At 35.9% G+C, this 26,846-nt stretch overlaps 2 protein-coding genes across 2 annotated transcripts; both read right to left on the bottom strand.

The window, feature by feature from the left end:
- Nucleotides 1–43: 43 nt before the first annotated feature.
- LOC140754705 (rifampicin phosphotransferase) lies at nt 44–17,236 on the bottom strand. Its single transcript, XM_073089757.1, has 23 exons — nt 17,035–17,236; nt 14,849–15,103; nt 14,208–14,373; nt 13,669–13,779; nt 12,803–13,042; nt 11,276–11,403; nt 10,237–10,398; nt 9,721–9,902; nt 9,176–9,324; nt 8,947–9,083; nt 8,576–8,717; nt 7,719–7,866; nt 7,178–7,441; nt 6,673–6,804; nt 6,312–6,461; nt 6,068–6,232; nt 5,658–5,874; nt 5,149–5,390; nt 4,887–5,041; nt 1,134–1,361; nt 703–892; nt 431–548; nt 44–309 (listed from the first exon to the last, which is right to left on the bottom strand). The coding sequence occupies exons 1-23, from the start codon at nt 17,150–17,152 to the stop codon at nt 155–157; spliced, it is 3,954 nt and encodes a 1,317-aa protein (XP_072945858.1). The 5' UTR covers nt 17,153–17,236; the 3' UTR covers nt 44–154.
- Nucleotides 17,237–18,033: 797 nt separating this feature from the next.
- LOC140754695 (lipid scramblase CLPTM1L) lies at nt 18,034–26,218 on the bottom strand. Its single transcript, XM_073089746.1, has 8 exons — nt 25,855–26,218; nt 25,511–25,700; nt 25,130–25,266; nt 24,515–24,797; nt 23,939–24,127; nt 23,242–23,441; nt 22,703–22,954; nt 18,034–22,060 (listed from the first exon to the last, which is right to left on the bottom strand). Exons 1-8 carry the CDS (start codon nt 26,121–26,123, stop codon nt 21,967–21,969), a joined length of 1,614 nt encoding a protein of 537 aa, XP_072945847.1. The 5' UTR covers nt 26,124–26,218; the 3' UTR covers nt 18,034–21,966.
- Nucleotides 26,219–26,846: the final 628 nt, after the last annotated feature.

Below are 26,846 nucleotides of genomic sequence, written 5' to 3'. Positions count from 1 at the left end.
TATTTTGGATGTCATTTATTATTAAAAGATTTATATTATTTATACATCTTTATTTTTTAACCCGTTTCTCTATACAAATATTACTTATTTATAATTTCAATAGTTAAATATTTTATTTATGCTAGTACTACTACTACTTATTTATTTTGAACCATCAACTTTGATTCTCGTCAGTTTTTGCGACATGCACTCTTTCCACAGTTCCAGTGGTGCCTGTCAAGCGAACAGTGTCTCCAGTCTTAAACAGTTGCGTAGCGTTAACTGCGCCAACAATACACGGCAGGCCGTACTCACGAGCTATCACTGCACCTAAAATACCCACAAATTTGTAAGTGTAAAAAATACAGACTATATCTTTATGATACAACGTTTTCCGTTTTCCATTATTAGTGCTACTACCGCAGTTTTAAAAATAGGATTAATAACTTACCATGGGAAATTAAGCCTCCTAGCTCTGTAACGATGCCTGATAGTAGAGGAAAGTAAGGAGACCACCCAATGTCCGTCGAATGTGTAATCAAAACATCTCCCTGTTTTAATTCCCCAATCTGGAATAGTAACAATTAGATTAGATTAGTTTCCGTCAGCTAAGTTTTTTTTTAATTTTAAGTTCTGGTGGTAAATTGCCTCGAGAAACTTGGGATGATAAATAATGATATTTGAATCTCACTTAGAAGTAGGAAAATCATGATCAGCACAAACCTCTGAAAGATCCTTTACAACACATGCTCTTGCCACAACTTCGCCTCCGCAAGCAGGCGTGGCCTCCAGTTTGACGTCACCGGATGTTACCTGTGGCCCTAAAACTTTAAGGGGTTCCACCCATCCAGTGTTGAGTTCCGCAAATTTAAGTTTGCACCATCCGTCGTAATATTGTTGCCGTTGAATTGCTCTGTGCAGAAACAATTTTTTTGATGGAAATATGTATGATGACAAAAATTATAAAAAGTGAAAAAAAAAGAAACGAAAACATAAGATTTTGTCGAATTAAGTAGTTACTGAAAGAAAAATATGATCAAATCTACCAAAGTTGCAATTTTTTACACTAAAGATATGGACTGATGAATTTTATATCAAGATTTGCAACCTACAAAGAAAATTAGAGAAGAATAAACAGAGTATCTAATACACACTTCTTCAGTAGGGCTGGGTCTCTTGTGTCAATAAACTTCCGTAGCTCATGAAGCCTGAAGAAGAAGACGAGGTCCAGGTGCGGCAGGTACCACTGCGCCACCAGCAGGCGGGCGAGGCGGCGCGCGGCCAGCCGCAGCTTGTGCACGCCGAGGATCAGCGCCGCCTTCGTGCCCTCGCGGTGCCGCACCGTGCGCCGGCACAGCGGCAGGATCCAGCGGAGGACCTTCCTGAAACGATACGAGTACAATAGAAGGCGCTTCAAATCCTTATAAACACTTTATCAGAAACAAAAATTATTACGTCACATCACACATTTTATATACACCACACATTTTATTCACAAATTAAATAATTACTTGGATTTAGGTATAAATTACATTTATTTGTAGTAATAAGCTGCCTGGACCATGTTTTACTAAAAACGAATACTCCCTGTATCACACTAGTGGTTGAATCATTTATTACAGATCATGCCCCAATAATTTTAAGTTGTAATAAGAATATTAGGAAGAGTAAAGCTGCTTGCACTAGAATAATTAATGACGAGAGTGCTTGTGTGAAAGACCTCGAAGAATTTAATTTTTCATTTATTCTATCGATGAGTGACGCTGAGCTGGCAGCGAATGCATTTGTACATATTATAATGAATATAGTTAATACTCATTCACGCATTGTAAAAATTCCTAGTAAACAACGCATAATCAAACCGTGGATGACAGCCGGCCTCCTGCGATGTGTACGAAATCGCGATCGCCTACACAAACTCACCAAAAGAGACCCTGATAACCAGGTAGCCAAAATTACATATACGCGCTATAGAAACTATCTCAGGAATCTGTTGAAACGTGTTAAACAAGCTTATGAACGGTTGGAGTTTCATAAAGCTAAGAATAATCCTAAAGCTACATGGAAGGTAATTAAAAACATCATTAATTTCAACGCTAAAATTAATACGCCCACCGATTTACTTCAGACAGCTGCTACGCCCGAACAATCCGTAAACTTTGTAAATGACTATTTTAGTAATATTGGCAAAGACCTTGCATCTAAATTTAAAACCGCATCTAAATATGATAACAGCTCTACACCATCGTTAAGTAATTCCATGGTAAATTCTATGGCCCTGATTAAAACGGATAATGAAGAAGTTGAGCAATTGATTATAGGTCTAAAACAGTGTGCTATTGGTTGGGACAACATCTCCTCATCCCTATTAAAAGCCGCTCGACATCATATAACACCAATAATAACGCATATTTTTAACCTTTGCTTCTCCACTGGTGTCTTCCCAACGGTATTCAAAGAGGCTCTCGTACACCCAATACATAAAAATGGAGATACACACAGTGTTACTAACTACCGCCCAATATCCGTATTATCAACGCTTTCCAAAATAATAGAAAAAATTCTCAATAACAGATTAATAAATTACCTTAACACCTTTTCCATTATCTCTACCAATCAGTATGGCTTTCGGAAAGGGAAATCCACAGAGGATGCAGTCTTACAGCTTACGGATACTGTTGTAAGCAACATTAATACCAAACATAAGACTATTGGTATATTTTTAGATCTCTCTAAGGCATTCGATACAGTCTCTATTCCCATACTTATAAATAAACTGGAGCACATCGGAGTACGAGGAGTAGTCCTCGACATTTTCAAAAACTATCTGTGCGAGCGAAAACAAAGAGTATTAATTCGTCCTTACACAAGTGACGCGTTACCTTTGACCTGTGGCGTTCCTCAAGGTAGTGTCCTCGGACCTACCTTATTTCTTATATATGTCAATGACCTGTGTAACTTGACCTTAAACCACACTAAAATATTCGCCTATGCAGATGACACTGCTGTACTCGTTCAGGGTGCTTCTTGGCAAGAAGCTCGCTTTCATGCTGAAGCTGCAATGAGGGCAGTAATTTCATGGTTAGATAGTAACTTACTAACTATTAATTTAACTAAAACTGTATTCACTACCTTTGCTATTAATTCTTCAAATTTGCCGAAACAACCATTTCCTGTGGTGGCCCATCAGTGCACGAGTGGTTATACTCCTTGTTCCTGCCCCGAAATAACTTACACATCTTGTGTTAAATATTTAGGAGTATATGTTGACAGCCTGATGACATGGAAGAACCAGATCGAAACAACAACGTCTAGAGTCAGGAAATTAATACATGTCTTTAAAAACCTAAGAGCAGTTGCGGACCAGAAAACTCTAATGACTGTATACTTCTCTTTGACTCAGTCCGTTCTCACTTACTGTATAGCGGCCTGGGGTGGCTCTGTTAAAACTAGTTTCCTTCGTTTGGAAAGAGCGCAAAGAGCAGTGCTAAAAGTGATGTTATCGAAACCTATTTTATTTTCTACCACAGAACTTTATAAAATTGCCAACGTTTTAACTGTAAGACAGCTGTTCCTTCAAAAGATACTCTTGCGAAAACACCTTAGCTTACCTTTTAGAAATTATCCTCGGCGAACTGGTCGAATCTGTAAATTGAATAACGGGCGCACAGCACTTTCAAGACGACACTATAACTATATTGCATCTAGAGTTTATAATACAGTTAACAAAATAATCAATATTTATCCGCTCACGTACTGGGAAGTAAAATCAAAAATTACAAAATATCTTAAAACTCTCACATATAATGAGTGTGAACACTTATAGTAGGAAAATGACAGTACACATACATCCACACATACGCACATGCGCACACACACAAACACACACACACACTCTCACACACACACACACAAACACAAACACACACGCACACAAACACACACACACACGCGCACACATGCACATACATATATTAAAGTTATTGGCTATTCTCTTCTTAAAATTGTAACTATAATTACGTAATTTACTAAATGTATTTGTAATCATATATATTTATTATAGTTGTAAAAGAAAATTGTATTAGTTCAGTAAGCAGAACATACTTCCTCATTGTCCAGAGGTGGGCGTCAATGGCTGCGTCACAGTTCTTAACTATAGCAGTCGTTTACGAACAATTACTATTTGTGAATTAATGTTTTATGTTCAATAAAAATCTTTAAAATCTTTAAATCTTTAAAATAAAAAAAAAAACCATACATATAAGGATTTCGTGGGGTTTAACGACTGGTTTCTGATAACTACCAAGTTCTTTGCCTATTTTGTCCCCTTCAAAAAGCAGAATCGCAAATAAAATTTAGCCATCCCTTCAAATTTCAATCGACCTAGGAGGTGCCCATCTTGTCCCTGTAGTTCCGGGACTAGAATAGGGCTACGGTATCTCCTGCCTGTCGTAAGAGGCGACTAAAAGGGGGCTTCCGGGGTTGCGAGCGGCAAGAGTGGGAGCTCGAACCGCCCGGCCAGCGGCCCCGGGAAGGACGACGGTATGTGTGGTCGCATACCGTCGTATACACCAGATGGTGTGGCGAGCGTCAAGCTCACCTGGGCGGAGCCCGACGGGGCAACGCGCTAAGAGGACTCCAGTTGCGTTACTTTGGAGATCCCGGAGCCCTCAACGCAGCGCAGAGGACGGCCACCGGGGGGGTTTTAGTGCGGTAAAAATCCCACATAACTCGGCGTCGCTCCCCCGTTGTCGGGTACCTTTTGAAGGTTTCCCCTCGACAAAAAAAAAAAAAAAAAAAAAAGGAGTTGCCCATCTACGCATGTCCCAAGACAACCTACGTCATACAAAAGTTGTTTTTAAATAGGTCTTTATCTATAGAAGCAACTTGACTATGCTATTCCTCACCTTGTACTAGATTTTTGAGGAGATTTCAATGAGTTGATCAATTCCTCGTCACTTTTAGCCGGCGGACTGTTACTGCCTTTGGTTAGTCTCATTTGAGCAAGAACGTTCATTAACTCCTCAGGTACAAGAACCCAAGGTTTTGTTACCAAATCAAACTGCAAACAAAATTAATGTACTTAAGACAAAAATATTTATTGTGAAAATAAGGTAATTTTGAAATCACAGACACACGTTTGAATTTTATTGGTCATATAGATTGTACCTCCATTATAGCTCTATATCCGTGTTGTTCCAAAAATTCATTAACATTACGATGAATTTCGGGCAAATTTTGCTCAAGCCAAGCGAAGGCATTCTTAGGATCTTGAGCTCTGAATTCTTCTACACGACCAGATTCATCTAGCAGCCTCGCAAGTTTAGCAAGTTCATGTGGCACCTCGGCTGATAAGACATCGCCTGAACTTAGCAGCGTACCAATCTCATTACATTGCTCAAGAGTGAAGTCTGAAAAGTTACAAGCAAATTCTGCATATAAATAGATTTGTTTGACCACTCTTAACCTAAGTTATTAAAAGGGACTAAATGTCTGATGCCTCGTGTTTATACAGATATGTTTACTTTAATATTGTATGTTAAACAAACAAATATTATCCTTCTCTAAGAGATGCTTCTGGTGGTCAAGACATTGGTGATCCTTAAAATCTAAAAGATCATTAGGCTCTTGGAAATCACACATGTAGAATGTAGAATATAATGTTTTATTTATTTTACCTTGTTTCCCTTCCAACAGGACACTCATTGCAATAAATTGACTAAAAGTGCTGGCAGAACTTGTATCGTGGTGATGCAGGGAATTCTGTTGCATATCCTTTTCAGTACTTACTAATCTGTTCAGTAATACGTGAGGGTCGTTTGTATCGGTGTCTATTTTCATGTTGGCTACAGTTTTTATAGTATAATTTAGATTTTTCTTCGACCAAAACAGTTTCTGCAAAGGATAATTATTATCTTTATATAACCGTTATTCTATTCTTATACATAAGTAAATGTGTAAAAACGCATCGCAGAGTGATCAATGGTAACTACATTCGCTTAAAAATCAAAACTTATTTTTATATTTAACGTAAGCATATGCGTTCTTTCTACTTATATGAAGAAAGAATTAAGAAACATTAAGTAACCTTAATCATTCGAAGCATCATTAAAATCCTATCGAAGAAATTTGATGGCCTCCGGTGCAGAGCTGTTTGGAGAATGTCGTCAGTAGCAACTTTATGGCCATGAATCGACATGTCCAGCATTCGAATACCCACGTCAATCTTATCAGGAACTCTTCGGTATGTCGACTAAAAGAAAAAAAGATACCACAATAAATATCTTTTACATTTAATATATTTAAATTTTAATTAATAGTATAATTCTTACATTATAAAGTGCCAGTATGAATCTATTATGTGTGACGACGATGCTCTTGTCATAGCCGTCTCCGTTGCTGCAGATAACTTTGTACGTGGCCCACGAGAGCGGCACGTTCACCAGATCGTAGGACAATGGAGAGAAAGGCTTGGGGAGGACCTGTAAAATATCTATTAATTTATTTTTTCATGTAATAGTAGAAATAATGTGTATACGCTATGATAAACCTGTATAAATGTTGTGATCGCAACCAATTAAGAACATTTTGAAAACAATCCTAATATTAGGCAGGGTTCTAAGAGCTGACAGCTGATGAATACTTACTGCAATGTAACATACAATAAAGAATCATAGCTAATAACTATCGTACCTCGCCAGTGTTAGCAAAGGTCGTGAGCTCATCATCAGCCATTATAGGGAAATCCATTTCATGTAGCAATTCCTCTTCAGTCCATCTTTCCAGAGATGTGATGGGACGAGCTTGTAATAGGTATATTTCGTCCTAGAAAATAGTCAAGATACGACACAAATATTTAGTAAAGTTTTTTAAAGACTAAAACAAATCAAAAAACATATAATATTGTGCAAAAATACGTTGATTGTTCTGTTATACTCGTAAGACAATGGTGGAGGTGGTGGTGATGAGGGTGGTGGTATGCTTAATAAGTAAAGTTCTGTTCCAAAGATTTAAAAGTCTACTTTGTACAACCGTATACTACATAATTCCGTTCGAAGTTTCAGCCATTTGAGCAGTCCTCATTGAGAACGAATGTAGTTCCACTGGACACATGTTCAATCTCAGACTGATGCGGAAGTTTATGCACAGAGGATACTCGTTGTTTTCTATTGCATAAAATAAAATACTTTAGGCTCACCTTACCAATGGCCCATTCAATATCCCTAGCAGCTCCCCACAGCTCCTCCTGAGACACGCCAATCCGTGCCAGTCTTAATATTTCCGCTTCCGTCAAACAGGCCACGGAACGTTTGTCGTCCGGCACGTCTTCTGTGCTCACTCCTTCTCCACCAGCTGTCACCCTTTGTGTCTTGGAACCGACTACGATTTTGTCAATGGCGAGCTGATCGCCGTCGCGTTTTACAACAATTGTATCAGGTTCCACAGCACCAGAAACTACGCTCTGTGAATAAAAGGAAGTTTCGAATATACTTTCACTAGTGTATTGAATGAAAGTTTGAATAATTATGCTTTCGATACTAATAGCATTACATGAGGATGTGTTACTTCGTTACATAAGGTAAAATAGTATATTAAGCTTAAGCGTGTCAAAACAAATATCTAGTTTCATAATTTAGAATTTAGATAAAATAACTAGCTGGGGATTGAATTCGCAACCCTTGCAGGGCAGTCTGATTAAACCTGCAACGCGAATTAAACAGTTACGTAGTAAGAATTACCTCCCCCAGGCCGTAGTTGGCGGTGATGAGCAACCGCGCGGGGTCCCCGGCGGCGGGGTGCCGCGAGAACAGCACGCCGGCCGCGCGCGCGCCCGCCAGCGCCTGCACCGCCGCGCCGCAGCCGCACCACACGCGCTGCCCGTTCTGTCTGCGACACCACACTCACTGGTTGCTATTGGTCACTGCGTAGCAAGGTGTAGGTGCCTTGCTACGCGATGCTACATGCCACTACGCAATGCTACACGATGCAAGGTTTACTACACAATGATAAGTAATTATAACGTAGTAGCCTGCGCGACGCTGCACGTTTTTTTGAGTTTTTAGATAGCAAACGTGCAAGCAGTCCACTTGATACTTAGTGGTTCTTACCGTCAAAAGTGGTTCTACCTGAAACCACAAGTGTATTGCCGCTACTAAGGACTAACATTACAAGTCGGCCAGCATCCATAAAAAATCATTAAAACGCAAGAGCTGCTTCCCTTTTAGGAATAGTTGTTACGCATTGCTAGATCTTGCTACGTGATCCTACACGACGCTACGCAAGGCTACACATTGCTACACGAAGCAACACTTTACTAAGCTTTGCTATACGATTCCAGTCTCTAGACGTTATATACACAAGTATCCACTGTATATATTGGCTTTATTAACATTATAATATTTACGCTTCCGATTCTTCTCAATTTACATTTTAACTAATTCCTCTACTTTTTGCCTTTGCCGTTTTCTCGTGCATTGCAATTCAACAAAGCGATTCAGATATATCTCAAAAGTGTGTGTGAATAATTGAGTTATAAGAATGTTCATCAATACTGTAAACAAAACTTCTTGAGTACACTAAAGTAAGTACATTTTACCTGCGATAATAAACGCTGGTGAACGCAAACATAGAGGCCCAACACTTCTGTAAGCCGCGTAGCACTTGGTCGTCGTCCTTGCATCCGAGTATAGTTTCATTTTGTCCTGCGGCGGATAACGCTTCACTATCCTCTCCCACAGCTGATTAAAATACATATTGTAAAGTAGATCATCAACAGATAGTCACTTTTAAAACAAGCTATTATTTTTTTTTATCATGCATATTTAAAAAAAAAGCAATTATCTTTAAATCAGGTATGTATATCTTAACACTATGTATTACGTAATTATTTTTTACTGGTTATATATTTCTCCTATCAATTAATCACCTTCGTAATGTTAGGAAGAAAATCGAATAAAGGAAAATTACCGGAAGACCTAACAGCAAATCGTAGATCAGGCCCATAGCCCTGTTCCGCAGCTTTGTGTCTTAAATCTTTCAAGTGAGTCAACACTTCTTGCTTCACATCAGATGTTATTTCCGTAGAAGCAATCAGTTCAGATGCTCTAAAAAGAAAAAGATAAAAAGTAAAGAAAATCTTGTCTGAGGAAGGTAACAAGCGGGCGACAATTTATTTATTTCTAATTTTATTACTTACTCTGAACATAGTTTCTTGAAGTGGCTTTCTTCGTAGTTTTCATTAGCATCCTGTATTTTCACTATAGCTTCTGTTAATTCGGGATGCGAATCTAAATGTTTTTCCCAAGCCCGGCTAGTTAGACAGAATCCTGGGGGAACACGGTATCCCTAAAATGATAGTCCTCAAAGATGTTAATAATTAATTATATCGAAATATAATTATAATAGATGATTTGGATACATCTATAATCTTTAAAATAACCTTAACATGCTAAATCATCTTATCAAGTCTAAAATTTCACCAGAATGGGAAGTAAGGTGCTCATAAGAACATTTTTTTTCCAAATTGAACGTGATAAATATAATTTTTGTTCAAGGAAAATGAATAAATAATATAATTAACGTCATTCCTCCACCGACCCATGGATATGCTCCGTGAAATATTAAAACAATCACTGATTTGCACTCGGTCAGCGTTTAAGATCTAACTAACCAGCCAAACCTACGAAAATATTTCGCACACTAAAATCGGTACAAATAAAATGAATCTTAATTCATAAATACCTCATCGTTTTGTACTGATACTAAAAGAGCTAACGAGGCGGCCTTGCCTCCAACGAGCTCAGAACAGGCGGCGGCGCGCTCTTCAAACGCTAAGCAGTAACCAACAGTACCCGCTTCACTTTCATTCAACCATTTAAGATATTTAGGAGGCGAAAGTCGAACTGATGGCAATGCAGCATTATCTGACAACGATATTAAAAATTAAGACATGTCCCAAACTACTTAAATAGGTTTGTAACGGATGATCTTTTTCCATTTTAAGTCTTGCCATTTTAAGTTTAGTATTACCGCATGATTAAGGAAAATGCAGATTCTGTTGCCCTCAAATTTATTTTTTGTCGTACTTTCAGATGAAAACACACGTGGAAAGTCAACTTTACTAATTGCAAAACTGCACGGACTTTAACTAGGACTGTATTTAATAGGAAAGTGAACCCATAGCGTCTCTATTAATTGTGGTTACTATAGAAAATTCGTCCTAAGTTATAAAATATCAAGTATAGTAAATATGAAAACCTGTAGCCTCATATCCAAGTTCCAGTATGCCAGTTCCATGTCTCCCGTTGATGTCTGCCAGCACGGTGCGGAACACTGTCTCCTGACCTCGCGGCACGCCGCTGAACAGGTCCCCACCGTCCGCGTTGATTCTCAAAATCACTCTCAGGGTCCGTTTGGAAGCTGTAAAATTAAACCAATATTAAATGTAAAATATTTACAATAGTATGGACTATTAACTATTAACTAACTCCATCTTTCTTAAGTAATATCGCACCAGCACACTCAAATTTACACAAAAGCACTGCAACTGCGTACGCAAAAGGCATTAGAATGCTCTAAACAAGTAAAAAACAAAACTTGTTTAAAATTATAAAAAATCGATTATATGCATGAAGATAAGTATAAATTAGTAACATTTAAAAAAATACATAAATGAAAAGATTTACGGCCTAATAGATTCTGAGTTTATTAGAAAACATTTTACTACAAATACAATGTTATTATGGTCATGTAACGAATATTACATCACCCAGGGGTTTTCTTTGTATAAATTATCTTAGTAGTTTTTACCAAGAGTTTTAACATGCGCATACCTATTATTAATGGTATGAGTTTAAATATATCTTTCAATTTTGTAACTGTAACCTAGGTATTCGTATGAGGTTGCGGGCGGCAAGAGTGGGAGCTCGAACAGTCCAGCAAGCAACTTCGGGGAAGGACGACGGTATGTGTGGTTGCATAACGTCGTGAACATCAGATGGTGTGGGTGGAGCCAAAAGTGCTCCCCCCAGAGCAGAGCCCGATCGGAGCATCGCGCTTGGAGGACTCCGGTTGCGTTCCGTCGGAGATCCCGGAGTTCTCCAACAAGCGTTGAGGACGGCCACCGGGGGAGTTTTAGTGCGGTAAAAATCCCACATAACCCGGCGTCGCTCCCACGTCGTCAGGTACCTTTTGAAGGTTTCCTCTCGTAAAAAATAACGGTATTCGCCCTATACCATGTTAAGTATGTTTCTTGATACAAACAGTGCAATGAAGATGAAACTTCTCGATAACTTACTGCTCACATTTATCGTGCAGGCACTTGGTATTGCGTTGGGAGTCTCGCAAAAGTCGCTCATCACCAAATCAGTTGAAGTTATAGACTCAATCGTATAGTCGGGGAATCTGACACATCCAGAAATACATCTGAAAGGATGGAATACGAGATTTGATAATAAATATAAGATTTTTTCGTAAAGTACTTTTTTACTAACAATTTGTTAAGATTGTCAAGATAAAAAAGTCTTCATTCAGTCATTCATTGCCCTTCTAGTACGGAATTACAATAGTCCATAGGTCGTCCGTCGAGTTTGCTATTTTTTTTTTCGTAAGATCAAAATTCATATACCTACCTACCAAAACAGATAAACAATATATTTAAGACCTACATATTAAAGTAGGTAGAAGTTGGTAAATATCTGTATTTAGTTTAGATTTTAAATCGACTGTGACTATAGATAATATCTATCCCTAGTATAGTCCAATTATACAAACAGTGTAGATCGCCATGGTCCAGTCCATGATTAAAAACGAAGGTCAGCCGCTGAAGGTGAAACCACTTTAGGTACGGCAAATCATGCGCAATTACATATCAGCGTAGAGAACATGAATGGCGTGTGTATTTATTAGACACCATTACATGTCTAGAATAATAGATTGTTATATTTTGTGTACCTGTCTTTGATCAACAATAAGATCTACGTAACATGTGGCGTGTCCTACAATGTAGATAGATAGATAGATAGATTATTTATTTCAAGAACTTAAGCAACAACAACAAATTATAACACACCATAAACAATGAAATCCAAAAATACACATATGGAAACACAAACTTAATTATGAACTTATTGACTAAATTTTCTTAAGAAATAAAATTACACAATATATAAAAAAAAAAAAAAACTGAAAATAATAAAGTAAATTAAAAAATAAAAACAAACAAAATACATAACCAAGTGTTGCAGCTAAAGTCTGTGAAAAAGGTTCCGGAGCTCAGAAAAAAACCGAGATTGGATCTCGGCAACTGATTTTCAGCCCGGACCGTATGCGAACGTTGCTCGGAAGGCTGTGCAGTATACATCGTGCCAAGTGTTGTAAACGGGAGAAAAAAAGAAAAAATTCTTCTACCCTTTTTTTTATTAATTTTATATTAACCTTAATGTCGTAAGTATTATTCAGTCAGATCAATCAACAGATAAAAGATTTTAATTATAGTTTTACTATCATATCGTATCGTAGACTGGATATCTAATATCTATATCCTAACTACTGTTTGCATTTCCGCTCGCCTATTGTCGACTCTTGAATAAAATTTCCAAAAGATTTAAAGACACAATATTGCTGTTGCGCTTACTAGGTAGGTACCTAAAACAGTACTAGATCCATAGGTCGCTGGTTCATATCCGGCTCGAAGGACCATATGGTGGTGTGCAGTCCCTATCTCCCTGAGTTAGGGGTAACTACCCCGAAATAAAAGATGTATACTGTGTTTGAGCTGGTATAATATTAATCGAAAAGTTTTTGTGAAATAAAGAATACTTACTGCGTAATGGTGTTCTTATACGACATCGCCCGGATTTGCACCGCAGTCCCGTCGGAAGCGGAAGCTATTATTGTTATGATTCGTCTCAGACCCTTGTAGCCCTTGAAGTTCCAGCAACGTTCCCGAATCCCCCGCATCCTTAAGTACTCGCTCTCGACAGGAGCCCCATTATCATCCAGAGCCTGGAAACGCCCTTGTATTGCGCCCCATTGCAACCAACTTCTGTCTTCAAGATTTTTTCTATTAAAACAATACACGTATCCATTGACTATTACATAAAATAATATTTAAGTCTGATTATTTACCATAAAGTTTATTTTCTTATGTTTATGTTATGTTTAAGGAATAAATGTTAGCCCAGCCACATAATATCGGACGAAAATATGGTCTGCTTGATATTTTAAAATTCCTATTCTCCTTTGTCCTCACCTATACTTCACTGTTATATTTACTTTTTAATCTAACAATAATTAAAAAAAAAAATTACTTCTGTGTTTCTTTTGAAAACTTATATAAATTTCTATAAGCTATAAATTAACCTTGCGGTCCTTCTACAGCTATGTACGGGTAGGTACCTAATCTAAAGTACCATATTTATACGATTATTTTATAAAACAAGTCATCAATTTACATGGCTACAACGTCAAATAGGTACTCATTTATCGATCTTAAGTGCCTATTATTATGGAAAACTAGAAAGACAAAAGACATGAATTATAATCGTAGGTAAAGACGACTTAAGTAGCCTACAAGTTATAATTATCTTCTCGTAATCAACTCGTACATACACTCTTACCGGATAATGCAGACTTAATGTTAGAAAATTAGTATTAGTTCAGCTAGGAGGAAAACATGAATTGACTTACAGCATGTCCGCCCAGAGCCCATCTCTCCAGGGCTCTAAGGCCAGCGCCTGAGCAGCTAGCGAATTGCTCCAGTCTTCAGGGAAACGTACGGCACTCGTTGCAGATGACCATCTGAAATATCAATCAATTATAAATAAAATTGCCAAGGTTATTCCAAATAAATACAATTGTATTAAAGCATATTAAGTTATTACGTAGGTACAAGTTTTCTTTACCTATAATACATATTTAATTAATTGGATCCCTGACGTTTACTTTTGTGGGCTAGGTTCGAACGTTTAAAATAAATCTTACTTATTTATCTTTACTTACATAGCAGCTCATGATGTTTCTTAAACTTACAATAGGAAACAGCTCGAAAGTTACTATTTTAAATCAGGAATAGATTCGTTACCGGCGAACTATTTAAACAAGAATTAGTCTTAGTTACCTTGTAATTACACTGTATTTACCTCAACCATTATTGGATGTATTATAACACGAGTTATATAGCTGCAAATATTTGCATAAATTAAACACCTCCTTAATGATATACGTACATAAAGTTGAGTTTGACGTGTCGTGCAGACTTCTCTCCGTCTTTAATTAAGAGGCCATTGTATAGGAGCCTTAGTCTTTCAGGCTCTATTACTTGAATTTTCAGCCCGCCAGCACTCCAGCCATCAGCCACGTCTTCCCAAGCTCCAATGGCCGTTTCGGGGTGCTCTATAATGAACACATCATTTATTCACTTGAAATAAAAAAAAAATCAGCAATGGTAAAAGTTTTTTTTTGGGGCGGAAGTCATTAGAATTCAGATGTAATGAAGAAGGTTTCAGTCAGTTATTATCGAAAATATATACCTACAGTATATTTTGTACTCGTATTACTGCAAAAATACTTACGTCGAATATATTTTCTAAAATATATTTTCGAAACCTTCTGTCTGACTATTAATAGGCACTTCATTAACTACGTAATCTAGACATTTACTAGAATAGCCAATTAGCAATAGATCACATGCTGTAAGACATTTTTGATCAAAGGTATCCTATCAGTAGGTATGCCTATACCCTAATTAGCCTTAATTAAGTGATTGGTGCACTTACCTAGCTAGAAACAGGAAGGTACTGTTCCCGCCTTTGTAACTAATATCAGTTAATTACTACATACTAGCTTATTAGAATACATCGGAACTTACGAGGCAACCTGTAGATGGTTCCGTCTAATAATTTAACGAATACAGTGATCTCTGCTAAAGGTTTCCGTCCGCATAGCTTGCGAATCCCCAACATGAGCGCCGTGCCGTCAGGCGCCGACGCCCGTAACACCACACTATCCCAACCATCAGAAAGTTTCTTAAGCGGATATTCATCTAAATTACGTCTCAACAGCTTCGCCTTCCATTTCCTCACTGCGTACCTAGACCACAATAGTTTCAGCGGGTAATTCCAACCTGAGGATAGAAGAATGAATCGAAAATGGTCAAAATTGTCGCACTGTCCAAAACGACTGACAATTTGGTGCGCAATAGTTAAAAGTAAGTATTGCGCATCAAGAGAAACAAATCGAAGTCTCTTTTTCAATTCAGAAGAAACTAGGAAGATGACGGTATCTAGTGACAATAGGTACATCTACAACTGTAAAGTTATTTTTACTAGTCATCATTTTACTCCATAAACCGCAAAGTAAACAAAAGATCCAACTGAAACCCATAACTAACTAGCTTGGAATATTAATTATCCTTATGTTTATTACACATCTTTAGCAGTTGTACCTTCGACAACGTTGGAAACGTGTCCCCATTATTTAATTTAACATGACTACCTAAATATATTTCTTTAGTAGTATTACAAAGTCTAGTAGTATTACAAATAATTATCAGATATTCCCATGAATAGGTGTAACAAAACTTCCAAGGTTATTAGAATATTTTGTGGCAAACCGCTTATAGTAGGGGAGCCCATGATGCTAAATGTGTAGAAACTCGAGCGTCATTGGGACCTATACGATTGTGTAGATTAGACGTTACAATGAAGAAAAGGTTATACGATATTTTTCGATTTAGTTGGGTGTTTTCTTATTCTGACGATTTGAAAAAAAAAATAGTATGAGAATGTATGAAGAATAATGTATTTTCCTAAAAAATTGCCTTTTCCTTTAGTTTGTGATACATCATTATTTCCCAGGGATTCATGCTAATAAGTGACACTATCAGATAGCATAATAATACAGGGTGTTTTTTTTTCAAAATGACTATTACGTTCACTACTTCGACGTGGGGTAATCGGCAAATTATGATGTTTCCCGTTTTCTAGCATTATTTCCTTCATATTAAAAAGAAATTTGACCGCGCTCGAGCATGTCCAGTAATCGATTTTATTGACTGTGCGAACCCCCGACATAGAAAGTGCATTTATGCTTTAGGATACTCTACACTGTGTAAGATACTCCCGAAATCCCCTCTGGGGCTCCCCAACTATTACCAGGCGAGAGTAATGGAATTCGTTATTATACGAGACCATGGAACTTGGAGGAAGCGGAGGTTCTTAAAACGCAATCTGAATAATACATCCCAAATGTATTTAATTACCTACTATAATATGTGTAGCTCATAATTATTTTGTTATATTCAATTATTTATATACAACGATAACATACTTTATTTACCCTAATTATAGTATCACCATACTATATGAAATAGTTCCGCCAATTTGTAAACAAAATGTCTGCTAATATATGCTATCTGCTAATAGTGTGGACGCCAGCTGACATAGGTAGGTACATATAAAGCGACCACCTTAAGCCCTCAGGAGTGGTAACGCATCATCAGCTTCAAGTAGAACGTTCTATATAGAGGAGGTTTCAAATGTCCATGGAATGCTACGTTTCAAATGTCCGTGGAGACTACTTATCGGAGATCGGCTACTTCAATCTTACTAAAAATATGTACCTACCTACCACTTTTAAGGTTTATATGTTTAAATGCAAGTTTATAATTTTCAGAAGGCATATAAGTGGTGTAATGATAGGTACTTATGTATAGTTTGTAGCAAAAAGTGTAAAAAAGAACAAAAGTGATCTCATGTATGATATTCTATTACTCAACATTTATTTTTGTTTATGGACTAAGCTGTAGGTATTGTATAAACTGAACAAATTTAATTTGACCGGTATTTAATTTTTGTGTTACTTACAAGAATTAAAAACCGCTAAAGTGTGAAAGGTTCTTGTGCACATAAAATTATAAATTGGACCCACATAATAACAAATTATGTTATATCCTATTGTAGGACCGATCTTTGTAATCACATCACTATAATCGGCTTATCGTTAGTCACATTTTGTAATACCGATAACCAGAAAGATAAATTTATTAGGAGTTACCTGGTTCATTATAGTGTCCTTTCAAACCGGATGGTTTCCTCACAAATATTAAGTATAGCACCACAGCTGATGTACTCAGGCCTGCCAGCGATAGAACTTCTAATAGATCAAGGAACATCTTATGTTTTCACTCTGGCTCATCGGTTCGCATTAAAGGATAATCATTGATATTCTCATATACGTCCGCACACAACTGAGTAGTGACAACGATTGAATTAATTAATGTTGAAATCAGGTCCCGCGATCGCTGTAATCAGCTATTCCGCTTGTATCTAGCCAAACTTATTGAGATAAGTAATAAGTATCCACTTTATGATTATCAGTTTAATTGAACTATAATATGCGTATTGTTAACATACGTAACACTAATAGAATATTTATGGTGCTTACACATATTCCAAGACAAATATACGTATTTGTTGTATGTAATTCCATAACATGGATTTTCCTAAAGTTAAAAGGTGACCTAACAGGATGATATGTCAGAGTACTTTCTATCCTCCTAAGCTTTAATTTTCCATATTTGCAATAGGAGGTGGGTATGATTATTCGATGTCATGGGTTCCTCTCATGGGTACCCTTTTTGCCCATGCAGATGCTCAAGAATTTGAATACCGGTACATACAGAAGGAATGACGTGTAATAATTTAATTTGTTTTATTTAGCTTCATATTTATGCAGGATTTAAGGTCCAAGTCCCTAAAAACTATTACTATTAACATTATTCAAAAAAGTTTAATTTCTAATTAAAAAGTAGAAAAATTAACACAATTATACAGATTCACTGCATTGTTTTATATTTCCTATTATAGTTTCCACGTAATCGTGTTTCAATTTATATTTGCTTTTAACAACACATTTAAGTATATAAACAGAATATATCAATATATTATAATACAGAACACAGGAAATTAGCTCATCAAAAGAAGAAATATATTTATTGTATTCACAAGTATCCACACTTTACAAAAATATGAATATTTAATTAAGTAAAAAACATTGTAAATCAATAAAAATCTTTATTAAAAAACATGAAGCCAACATTTTACACGATTTCCATTGTAGTTCACAAAATATATAGAATAATCATGAATAAAATTATATTTTCACTAGTTTAATTTTCCTACAAGACCAAAATCCATATATTTTAACCGAAGATACGTCTCTGTAATAAGATATAGATACATACAACTATTTCTTTCCCATATTGTTCTTGCAAACTATAAGTATATATTAAAATTCTGTCAAGAACTGCCCTTCTGACGAACTAGAATAACTTATGAAAGTAAAAGTGGTCTACATTCTTAGCCCACGCAGAGAAGCACACAAATACCCAAATCTACGACGGTAATTTCAATTCATCTTATAAACTCGTTTCTGAACCGGAATAAAAAAGTACAAAGACTGAGCAAGTCTTCTATAAGTAGGTACCATTTACATAGATTAGTACTAATCTTAGACTATGTGTGTATTACAAAATCAAAATACCCGACACATTATTAGAAATAATAACATGAAAAGAAAAACAGATATTTATTTAGGTACAATAATTATAATGAAATTAATATATGAAAACACAAACTACTCGTATGTGGTTATTATTTTTAATTAAACTTGTTTAATGATTTTGAACAACATAGGTACTAGAAAAATCGGGTATTTCGGTGATTTTAACAAGTCGTTTGTCACGCGGTGTCTTAAAAATGAAAAAATTATAAACAAAATAGCTTTTTAAGATAAAGATTTTAAATAAGTGTTTTAATAAGATGAAACGTAACTTCGGTCATAAGGTCATAAGTCTTGCTTCATTATAATAGAAAATAAATACACTGACTATCTATTTACGTATATAACCGGTCGACAGAAGCTCTTTCATGCATCAAATTCATTACTAACACTCTACTCTATAATTATCATTAATGTTAATGATAAATAACACCAACTAAAATAATTACATTACCCTAAATATAGTAATGATAAATACAATTTCGGTTGTATATTCCTTTAATCTGGGATTCAATACTTTCTGATGACCAATACAATCCTCATATTTGTGCGTCATTTATATTAAAAATAAAAGAAATCATTGTATATAAAAATAAGCTATCACGGTGCACCCGGCAACACATCAAAAATAACATGATTATTAACTACCATCTTCATTGTAATAACAATTACTCGTAATAGTTGGAGACACTATATTTTCATTAAAATATAATTGAAATGTGTTTTAATAATAAGTTTTTAATATAAATAATAATCGTATAACATTAATCATGTTTGAAACCATACATACTATGGAATTTTAATTAAGAATACAAAATATAACAAAAAAATTACAAATGCACAATATAGATATCTAGATGGATGAAGGATTTAGCCAATAAAGATTCTGATCCAATATATCTGCTTTTCGCTTCATAAAAAATTCGACCATATTGGAATACAATCTTTATCGGGTCAGATTATACATACTTATGTATGCTCAATAAATCTTTTCTAATACTTAGCGTAATAAAAACAGAAAATTAACAAGTGTAATAACATAACATTAATTAACATTATGCATGGCGTTATTACCAATGCGTTGTAACTTGTAATGTAACCACATAAGAATATAATTGAATTTAGCCTAAAGGCCCATATCGTGACCATTCATAATATGTATAAACATATCCAATAAATACTACAAAGAATTATATTTAACAAATTCTTTTTTAAATGAATTACCTAATCATACATTATTTTTCGACGCATTGCTCAAAAAAATCTATAATATCAGTAATGGTTGGAAATACCTACTCCTACTTTGGAAGAAGTTTATTATTAGTTTAGTGGAAGAAGTTTATTACATTAGCTTTATAATTACCAGGAAAATGCAGATTTTCTTTGTATACTATTTAAGAGATTGCAGCCTAGCTCTCAAAATAACTAACCATAATCAACTTTTACAGTACACATCTAGTAAAACAAGAAAAGATACATCAACATATAGGAATGTAGCAGTTTTTAGATTATCTACAGATCAACCAGAAATTTTCAGCAAATTTGTCCAATTAAGTTCGATTCATCATTACCAACGAATTTTTATTTATATAACCCTCAAAACGTTATATAAAGTAATAATTGAGCAACTAGTATTATAAAACAGTTAAATTAAACAAAAAATAGGTTAATGATAATTACAATATCTTAACTCAAAATTCCATTTTTTAATCCTTAGTTTTTGTAGTAAATTAACTTTTTAATAAATAATAGAATCATATTAAAATAATAATTATTTATAATCGAATTATTAAGCAAACCATAATACATTTACATACTTTGGCTTGTAAGGAACTGACTGTATCCTATTAGCACTGGTATAAAATTTAGCCTCATCGAAGTTAATTCATGATACAAACCTCGACATAAATAACTTACTTAATGTAAATGTATCCAAATGTTTAAAATTACATAGAACAGTCCACCTAATGTACTTATACATTAATTTATGTATTTAAATTCCAATGAATATAAAATATATATTTAAATATATTCTTACTTTTACTTTTTTAATTTTTGGCCGTCAAGGACTCTTAAACGTGTGGTTTGGAATGAATGTTCTGAGCAGGTTATGAATGAACCTACAGAAAGTAGGTCGTGGGCAAGTAGTTACGGCCTATAAAAGCAAGTCTCTTCAAGACGACAAATGGATTAAATTCGACATTGTCTTCCAAATAGTTATTTACCATAGTCTTAGAAGGTAGGTCAACGCCTAGCCAAGATGGTCTGGGGTAGACTGGAGACGCGGGTTACTTGAATACAGATGTTTTGAAACGACCGATAGACACATTTAAAGATTAAATGAGTGTTACATGTTACAACACAGACTGCACTTAATACTGTATGCTGCAGACTGCACTTACTTGATTACAGCAGTCACAAATATTCCCACTAACGAGTATCCATCCAAAAACCGAATGTGCTCCATATTGCTTTTTAACGTAACTAGAAGATTTACAACATATCGGGGTCATCGACTTATGAGAATTTCTTTCTCCATAACCATTTTGCACTTCAGATTGACATATACGCCCTTAGCGGGTAAAATTAACATCCTCCTCATTTGGATGCGAAATAATGCCAACCATTACGCTATAAAAAGCATCAGTATAAACTCATTGGTATCTTTTTTTACAATAAATGTCAATTCTTCTAAGTATACCTTTTTATGACAATTTCAATACCTAATTTTTTTTTTTACAAATAATGTTCTAAATAGCGTCTTTAGGCAAACCAATATACAATTTAAACTGCGTTTTGTTAAAATCATATCATATGGTCAGATGGACGGACAGAAAAAAATCTAACCAATTCCTTAATAATTTTGCACAATTTCAGATAATATTAACACAGTTTGTCATAGATTTAAATCATAAATGCACCTTGCAAATTTTTGACACTTAATTAATGATATGCGTTTAAAAAAACTAAGTAATTAACGCGATAATAATATTACAATTGTTTGTTTTACTCGTACCGAAATCAACTTTCATACATACATTTTATTTTAAAAAAATTACCACACTGACAATAAAACAATTTTTTTTTTGTGTGTTTTTGTTTCAACGCCTTACAATTAATTACAAGCTTTATAAACAAAATACACAACCAGTCTAATACTTTCCCAATGTTCATCATGCTATAAATTGTAACATCCATCTTTTAATGTATTTGAAAGTATATACAGATATACACAGTCGGGGCATAACTACAATTTAAATCTATACAATAGCTATCAATAATAATTTACTGGAATTACAATAGAAATACCAGTACTATAACCCACGGAATGTTCCGTATTAAATATAGACATTGTAGCAACAAAGTTTCTGGATCCATTAGAACCTTACCGTAAAGCAGCTATTTTATTTGGTTAATATATTTAGTTTAGTCATCTTTAGGCTTCAGAGGTTCCTCCTCCTCTGGCGTCTCATCCATACTGGACGCTGTGTCGGTACGGGATTTGTCAACTGGGTATAACCTGGGAAAATATAATGGTACTAGATAATTCCCTAACAAAGTAAATGGAAGTCCGAGTATGATTTCAAAATACCTATATTTTAAAGATAACATGGATATCTACATGATATCAAAACATGATTTTCAAAGTTGACAAGACATTGACAAAGTTGTACGTACATACATGCACTGCTCGTACACGTACTATGTTATTGTCGAAAATACCCAGTCTTCTCCTTCCATATGAAATACTCACATCAATACAAATTTATATACCGAAATGTTGAAACGTTAAAAACTTTTTCATGGCGGTTTGGAGGTGTTAACTGACTGTTGAAAGTATCTTTTTTTTTTACAATAATAGGAGTAGCAGACGAGCATGCAGTCCACCTGATGATAAGTGGCTATTGCCACCCATGGGCATCTGTAATAATCTGGGGTTCATAGGATTAAATATTTCTACCTGAGGTCGACCACAGATGCGCCGCTACTGCTGAGGACAAAGCTGAAATGCCTCGGAAAAGTATGTCTCCCTTATCACACCCTTCAAACCAGTAGCGTTTAACACTGCTGTTATGAGGCAGAAATAGGTGTGGCGGTGGTGCCGCCGGAGTCGAACAACAAAGGGATCTACCACCTTGAGAAGTTTATGTATTATACTCACCACCGCTGATACAGGTATACGAGGAAGACCAGATCATCCCGGAAGCAGGCAACACGATGCGCGGTGGGCATGGTAATGACGAAGGCGAACACGTCGTCGATGAAAGTGTTGAACGCCTTGTACATGAAGGCGCGCCACGGGAGCGCCGCCACCGAGCGCAGCCGGTAGTTCACGAAAAGCTGCGGCAACATGAACAGGAAGCCGAACGCGTACACGCCGTTCACAACGCTGTGCAACGCCCACGAGTACCAGCTGGGGAGACACAAAGTGGATTTTTGTAGAAAAATATTTTTATTATATGTTAGAAAAGAGTTTGAAAAGTGATAAAAACCAGCATGACGTGTGACACACCGTCTGGTGTACACGACGGTATGCGACCACACATACAGCCGTCCTTCTCAGGATTGTTGGCGGGCGGTTCGAGCTCCGATTCTTTCGGTACCTCAACCCCGGCCAATTCTGGTCCCGGTACTACAGGGATTATGACCATATATAATATCAGTATACCTGTGACCAGTCACAACGTACACGCTACGTACCCCTTGTGCGGCTCGTACAGCAGCGAGTAGACCGCGCCGGCCGCGCAGAGCGGGTAGAGCAGGCGCGCCAGGTAGCGCATGGCCTCCGCGTCGGCCGCGGCCGTGCGCCGCTCCGCCGCCGCCGGCGCCGCGCGCCACAGCCGCGGCCGCCCGCCCGCCAGCGACACGCGCACGTGCAGCACCTTCGTCACCTTCCACAGCTGGGGACACACGTCACGTGTTAACAAGGTGCTATGACCCTTTGATTTCGCTTAGACGTTATTGCTTCTAGCGGACTAAGGGAGGGCGGAAGGTGCCATCCGCCCTGGACCTCCGGTCCTGGGGGGACCCCAAATATTGTTGCTATTAGCCAAAAAACGTCGTCCGGACTCATCACCATCACTAAAATACGTATTTGTGCCGAAGTAAATTTATGAGACATTTTTAATTTTGTAAAATCAAATCAACATTTTACACTCGAGGCCACTTTCCGCCCGGGCCTTCGACGACCTTAGTGCGCCACTGGTTACTGCTACACCTACTTGTACGCCATGGTCACGCGCCACAGTAGCAATTTATTAATTTGATTTTCATACTGTAAAGTTAGTATTCTATTCATCGACATATCGACGTCCGTCAAGGTTATAATGACGTCAGTCAGCACAGACCCTTAAACCACACAAGACCCTTCAAACCCAACTAAAGTTATAGAACCTACCTCAATAACAGAGCTGATGCCAGCTGGCACAAGCACCAACATCGAGGTCTGTTCATCCAGAAGGTAAAAGAAGATGACCAGCTGTGAGAAGGCGCGCCACAACACCGTGCGCGTTGACAATCCCGCCAGGGAGCGCTTGCGACGCCAGAACGACACGTCATTCTTGAACGCCAAGAAGTCGAATAACAGCTGCAATAAACAAAAGTAAACATTCACAGACTCTGTAAGAAATATAGGTCAGGTACAGGTCAAAATACACAATAAATATATGATGAACATGTTTAAAAATATGAAGCTTTGCAACACAAGCATTATTGTCATAAAAATTAAAACATTTTCATTTAAAATGTAAAGTAGATTTAAAATATGTATTGTGGTTAATTTACATGTAACATATTCATAAATATTTAATGTTCTACAGTATTTTTCGCATAATTAACTATTGTTACTGAAATTACTAGGACAACTGGCAACTAATATGCCACTATAATTGTTTTTCTCTTTCATTAGTTGAGTGGTCAACATGGACACTACTAATTTTTGACAATATAAGATATTTATACATTTAACACTCACATGACAGCTTGCAATCATGACGGTAGCAGACAACAGGTAGAGATTAGTATCAGCGAATATTCCTTTAACATCATCAACATCTTTTTCGCTGAACCCAAGGGTGTGGAGCTGCTCCAGTGCAAGACGCACATGCAGCGCCAGGCGGAGGGATCCAAAGGACGCTGGCGACACACTCACTGTGACATTCACCTCTGAAGTGCTGCTGTTTAACAGTTGTAAATGAGACATTCGAGATTTCAACACATTGTGTTGAATTATTGGCAGGAACTTTTCTTCTCTTACTCTGCAAACATTTTAAGGAATGATTTAAAGACAAGCTACTCTTATATGCGATACACTTGAGATAATTATGAATAACACAAAATCACTAAAATGTATACTGCGCATTGTCATATAAACAATGTGCAATATAATATGACACCTTCTAATAAAAATAAAATAAGTTTATTAACAGCATTAATCAAAGATTGTTAATTACTCAAAAATGTCATTAATAAGAACAACTACAGTGCATAACTACTGTTATAAGATAGTATTAAATATTGTCACAAAGCTAAAATATATTTTAAAACTAGTATTTTTTTTAAATTTGTAACACAATATTAAATTAATTACCTCAAGTAGGGATATAGGTCACCGGGGATTCTTTTATAAGGGAGATTCAGGTTATCTGTTAGAATAGATAGCGGTGCTATGGTAGCTATGTGAGCATAAAGCTGCAAGTTATTACTTTTTTTACTTGGTTCTTCAACCTGCAAATGAAAAATGAGCATAATAAATTAGGGGCTCACATCCTTTATCATCCTAGTTTGGCATCCTAGAGCAAAATATGTAAATAATAAGTAAAATGAGTGTAGTTAATTTATACATTTTCATGTGATTTTTTAATTACATTACAATTTATTACGACAAGCATCAATATTTCATTTATTTCATTAAACTTACATGCTGTACAATTCAGAATCAATGAAACAAACAAACAGAAATATTCCAGACCTTTGACTGCAGTAGATTGAATGTCGCCGCCTGTGGTTCTGTGTAGGTGACCAGCGGGAGCGTGTGAACAGCTTCAGTTCGGAATATGTCCTCAAAGTTGTCGTATAGACGTCTCTCATCAAGCAACACCGCGTGCATGTACAGTGTGCCGTTGTTTCGCGTCTTACGAGGCACTTTTAAAGTTACAATTCTGCACAACAAATGTGTAATTAACAATTTTATAATTAATGTACCATTTTAAAATAAGCTTTTTACTAAATCTACGAACTTTTTATTAAAGAACTACACTGTAATTAAATTGCAATTTTTTAAGCTTCTTGGCAGGTTTTTTTAGTATGACTTACATAGTTGCTGGATTCCGATAGTCAAATTTTAAGGAAGTATGCACTTTATTTACTGAACCTGCATACATTCCATTTTGATACGGATGCTCCTTCACTGAGGTGTATAGTACAAGATGCTGCACCGGATTTGAAGCTAAATAAGAGGAGAAACATCTTTCGCCACGACTGCACTCCGGGGGTATAAATATTTCAGTTAATGTCCATATTGTATTAATAACGTATACAGCAAATACTAAAGATAAAATAAAGGTAACTGATATATATTTCATTATTTTTATTTTATTTTAAATACAATCCTAATATAATTTTTAACTTTCGTAACCGTAAAGTCTGACGTTTCAAACGTTCATGTTCGAATCGAAACGTCAAAAATGTCAACTAAACCCTGAATTGACATTGTCTTATAAATATGTTAAGAGAACATTACCATATATAGAAAATTTCTTATATTAATTAAAAATTATAAAGTACTTTCAGGGAAAAAAAGCAATAATATTATGAATGCAATAATCCTCTGGATACTGACAGAAATAAATGCAGCTGTAATACTCCCTGTAATACATCATTCTCATTGTGACATAGATGCAATTAGTTATTCTCTGAAAAGTATTTCATTCAGTAAAGACTGAAACTTCTATAGAGGTGTGTTTTATACAGGAAGGAAGCAAAGAAAAACGTCGAATTTTCTTTTGTATTATATTTAAATCAATGGACATACTATAGGACGTTGATTACTAAAGTCTAATAAATGTAGAAAAAATACTTTTATTAATTATTAATAATTAATTATTAATAATATTTTATTCTTATTAATTTCAACATTTTGTGGAATTAAAGAAATATTCATATTTAACTGTACACTGACGACCAAAGAGTATTGTGCGAAGGAGACAAAGATTTTTTTGTTTTTACATAATTCAAAACGTAGTTGATAGATGATCTTAGCGTGAAATATCACTAAATCGACCTATATTTAAGGTATATTCAGTAGT

The sequence above is a fragment of the Epargyreus clarus genome, unplaced genomic scaffold (genome assembly GCF_041222505.1).
Source record: "Epargyreus clarus isolate Ecla_fem2 unplaced genomic scaffold, WU_Ecla_fem_2.2 ptg000003l, whole genome shotgun sequence".
Taxonomy (NCBI): domain Eukaryota; kingdom Metazoa; phylum Arthropoda; class Insecta; order Lepidoptera; family Hesperiidae; genus Epargyreus; species Epargyreus clarus.
Note: the sequence above shows the minus strand (reverse complement) of the source record. Positions and strands in the feature narration are given on the sequence as shown.

What these genes read in the sequence shown, in the direction of transcription:
- LOC140754705 (XM_073089757.1), bottom strand. Translation starts at nt 17,152, where the DNA reads ATGTTCCTTGATCTATTAGAAGTTCTATCGCTGGCAGGCCTGAGTACA. An exon ending in CTGCACGATAAATGTGAGCA is followed by an intron (nt 10,399 to 11,275) that starts GTAAGTTATCGA and finishes TTAATTTTACAG; the next exon opens with CTTCCAAACGGACCCTGAGA. An exon ending in GACCCAGCCCTACTGAAGAA is followed by an intron (nt 893 to 1,133) that starts GTGTGTATTAGA and finishes GTTTCTGCACAG; the next exon opens with AGCAATTCAACGGCAACAAT.
- LOC140754695 (XM_073089746.1), bottom strand. Translation starts at nt 26,123, where the DNA reads ATGAAATATATATCAGTTACCTTTATTTTATCTTTAGTATTTGCTGTA. An exon ending in GACCTATATCCCTACTTGAG is followed by an intron (nt 24,798 to 25,129) that starts GTAATTAATTTA and finishes AAATGTTTGCAG; the next exon opens with AGTAAGAGAAGAAAAGTTCC. An exon ending in CTGTACGAGCCGCACAAGGG is followed by an intron (nt 22,955 to 23,241) that starts GTACGTAGCGTG and finishes GTGTCTCCCCAG; the next exon opens with CTGGTACTCGTGGGCGTTGC.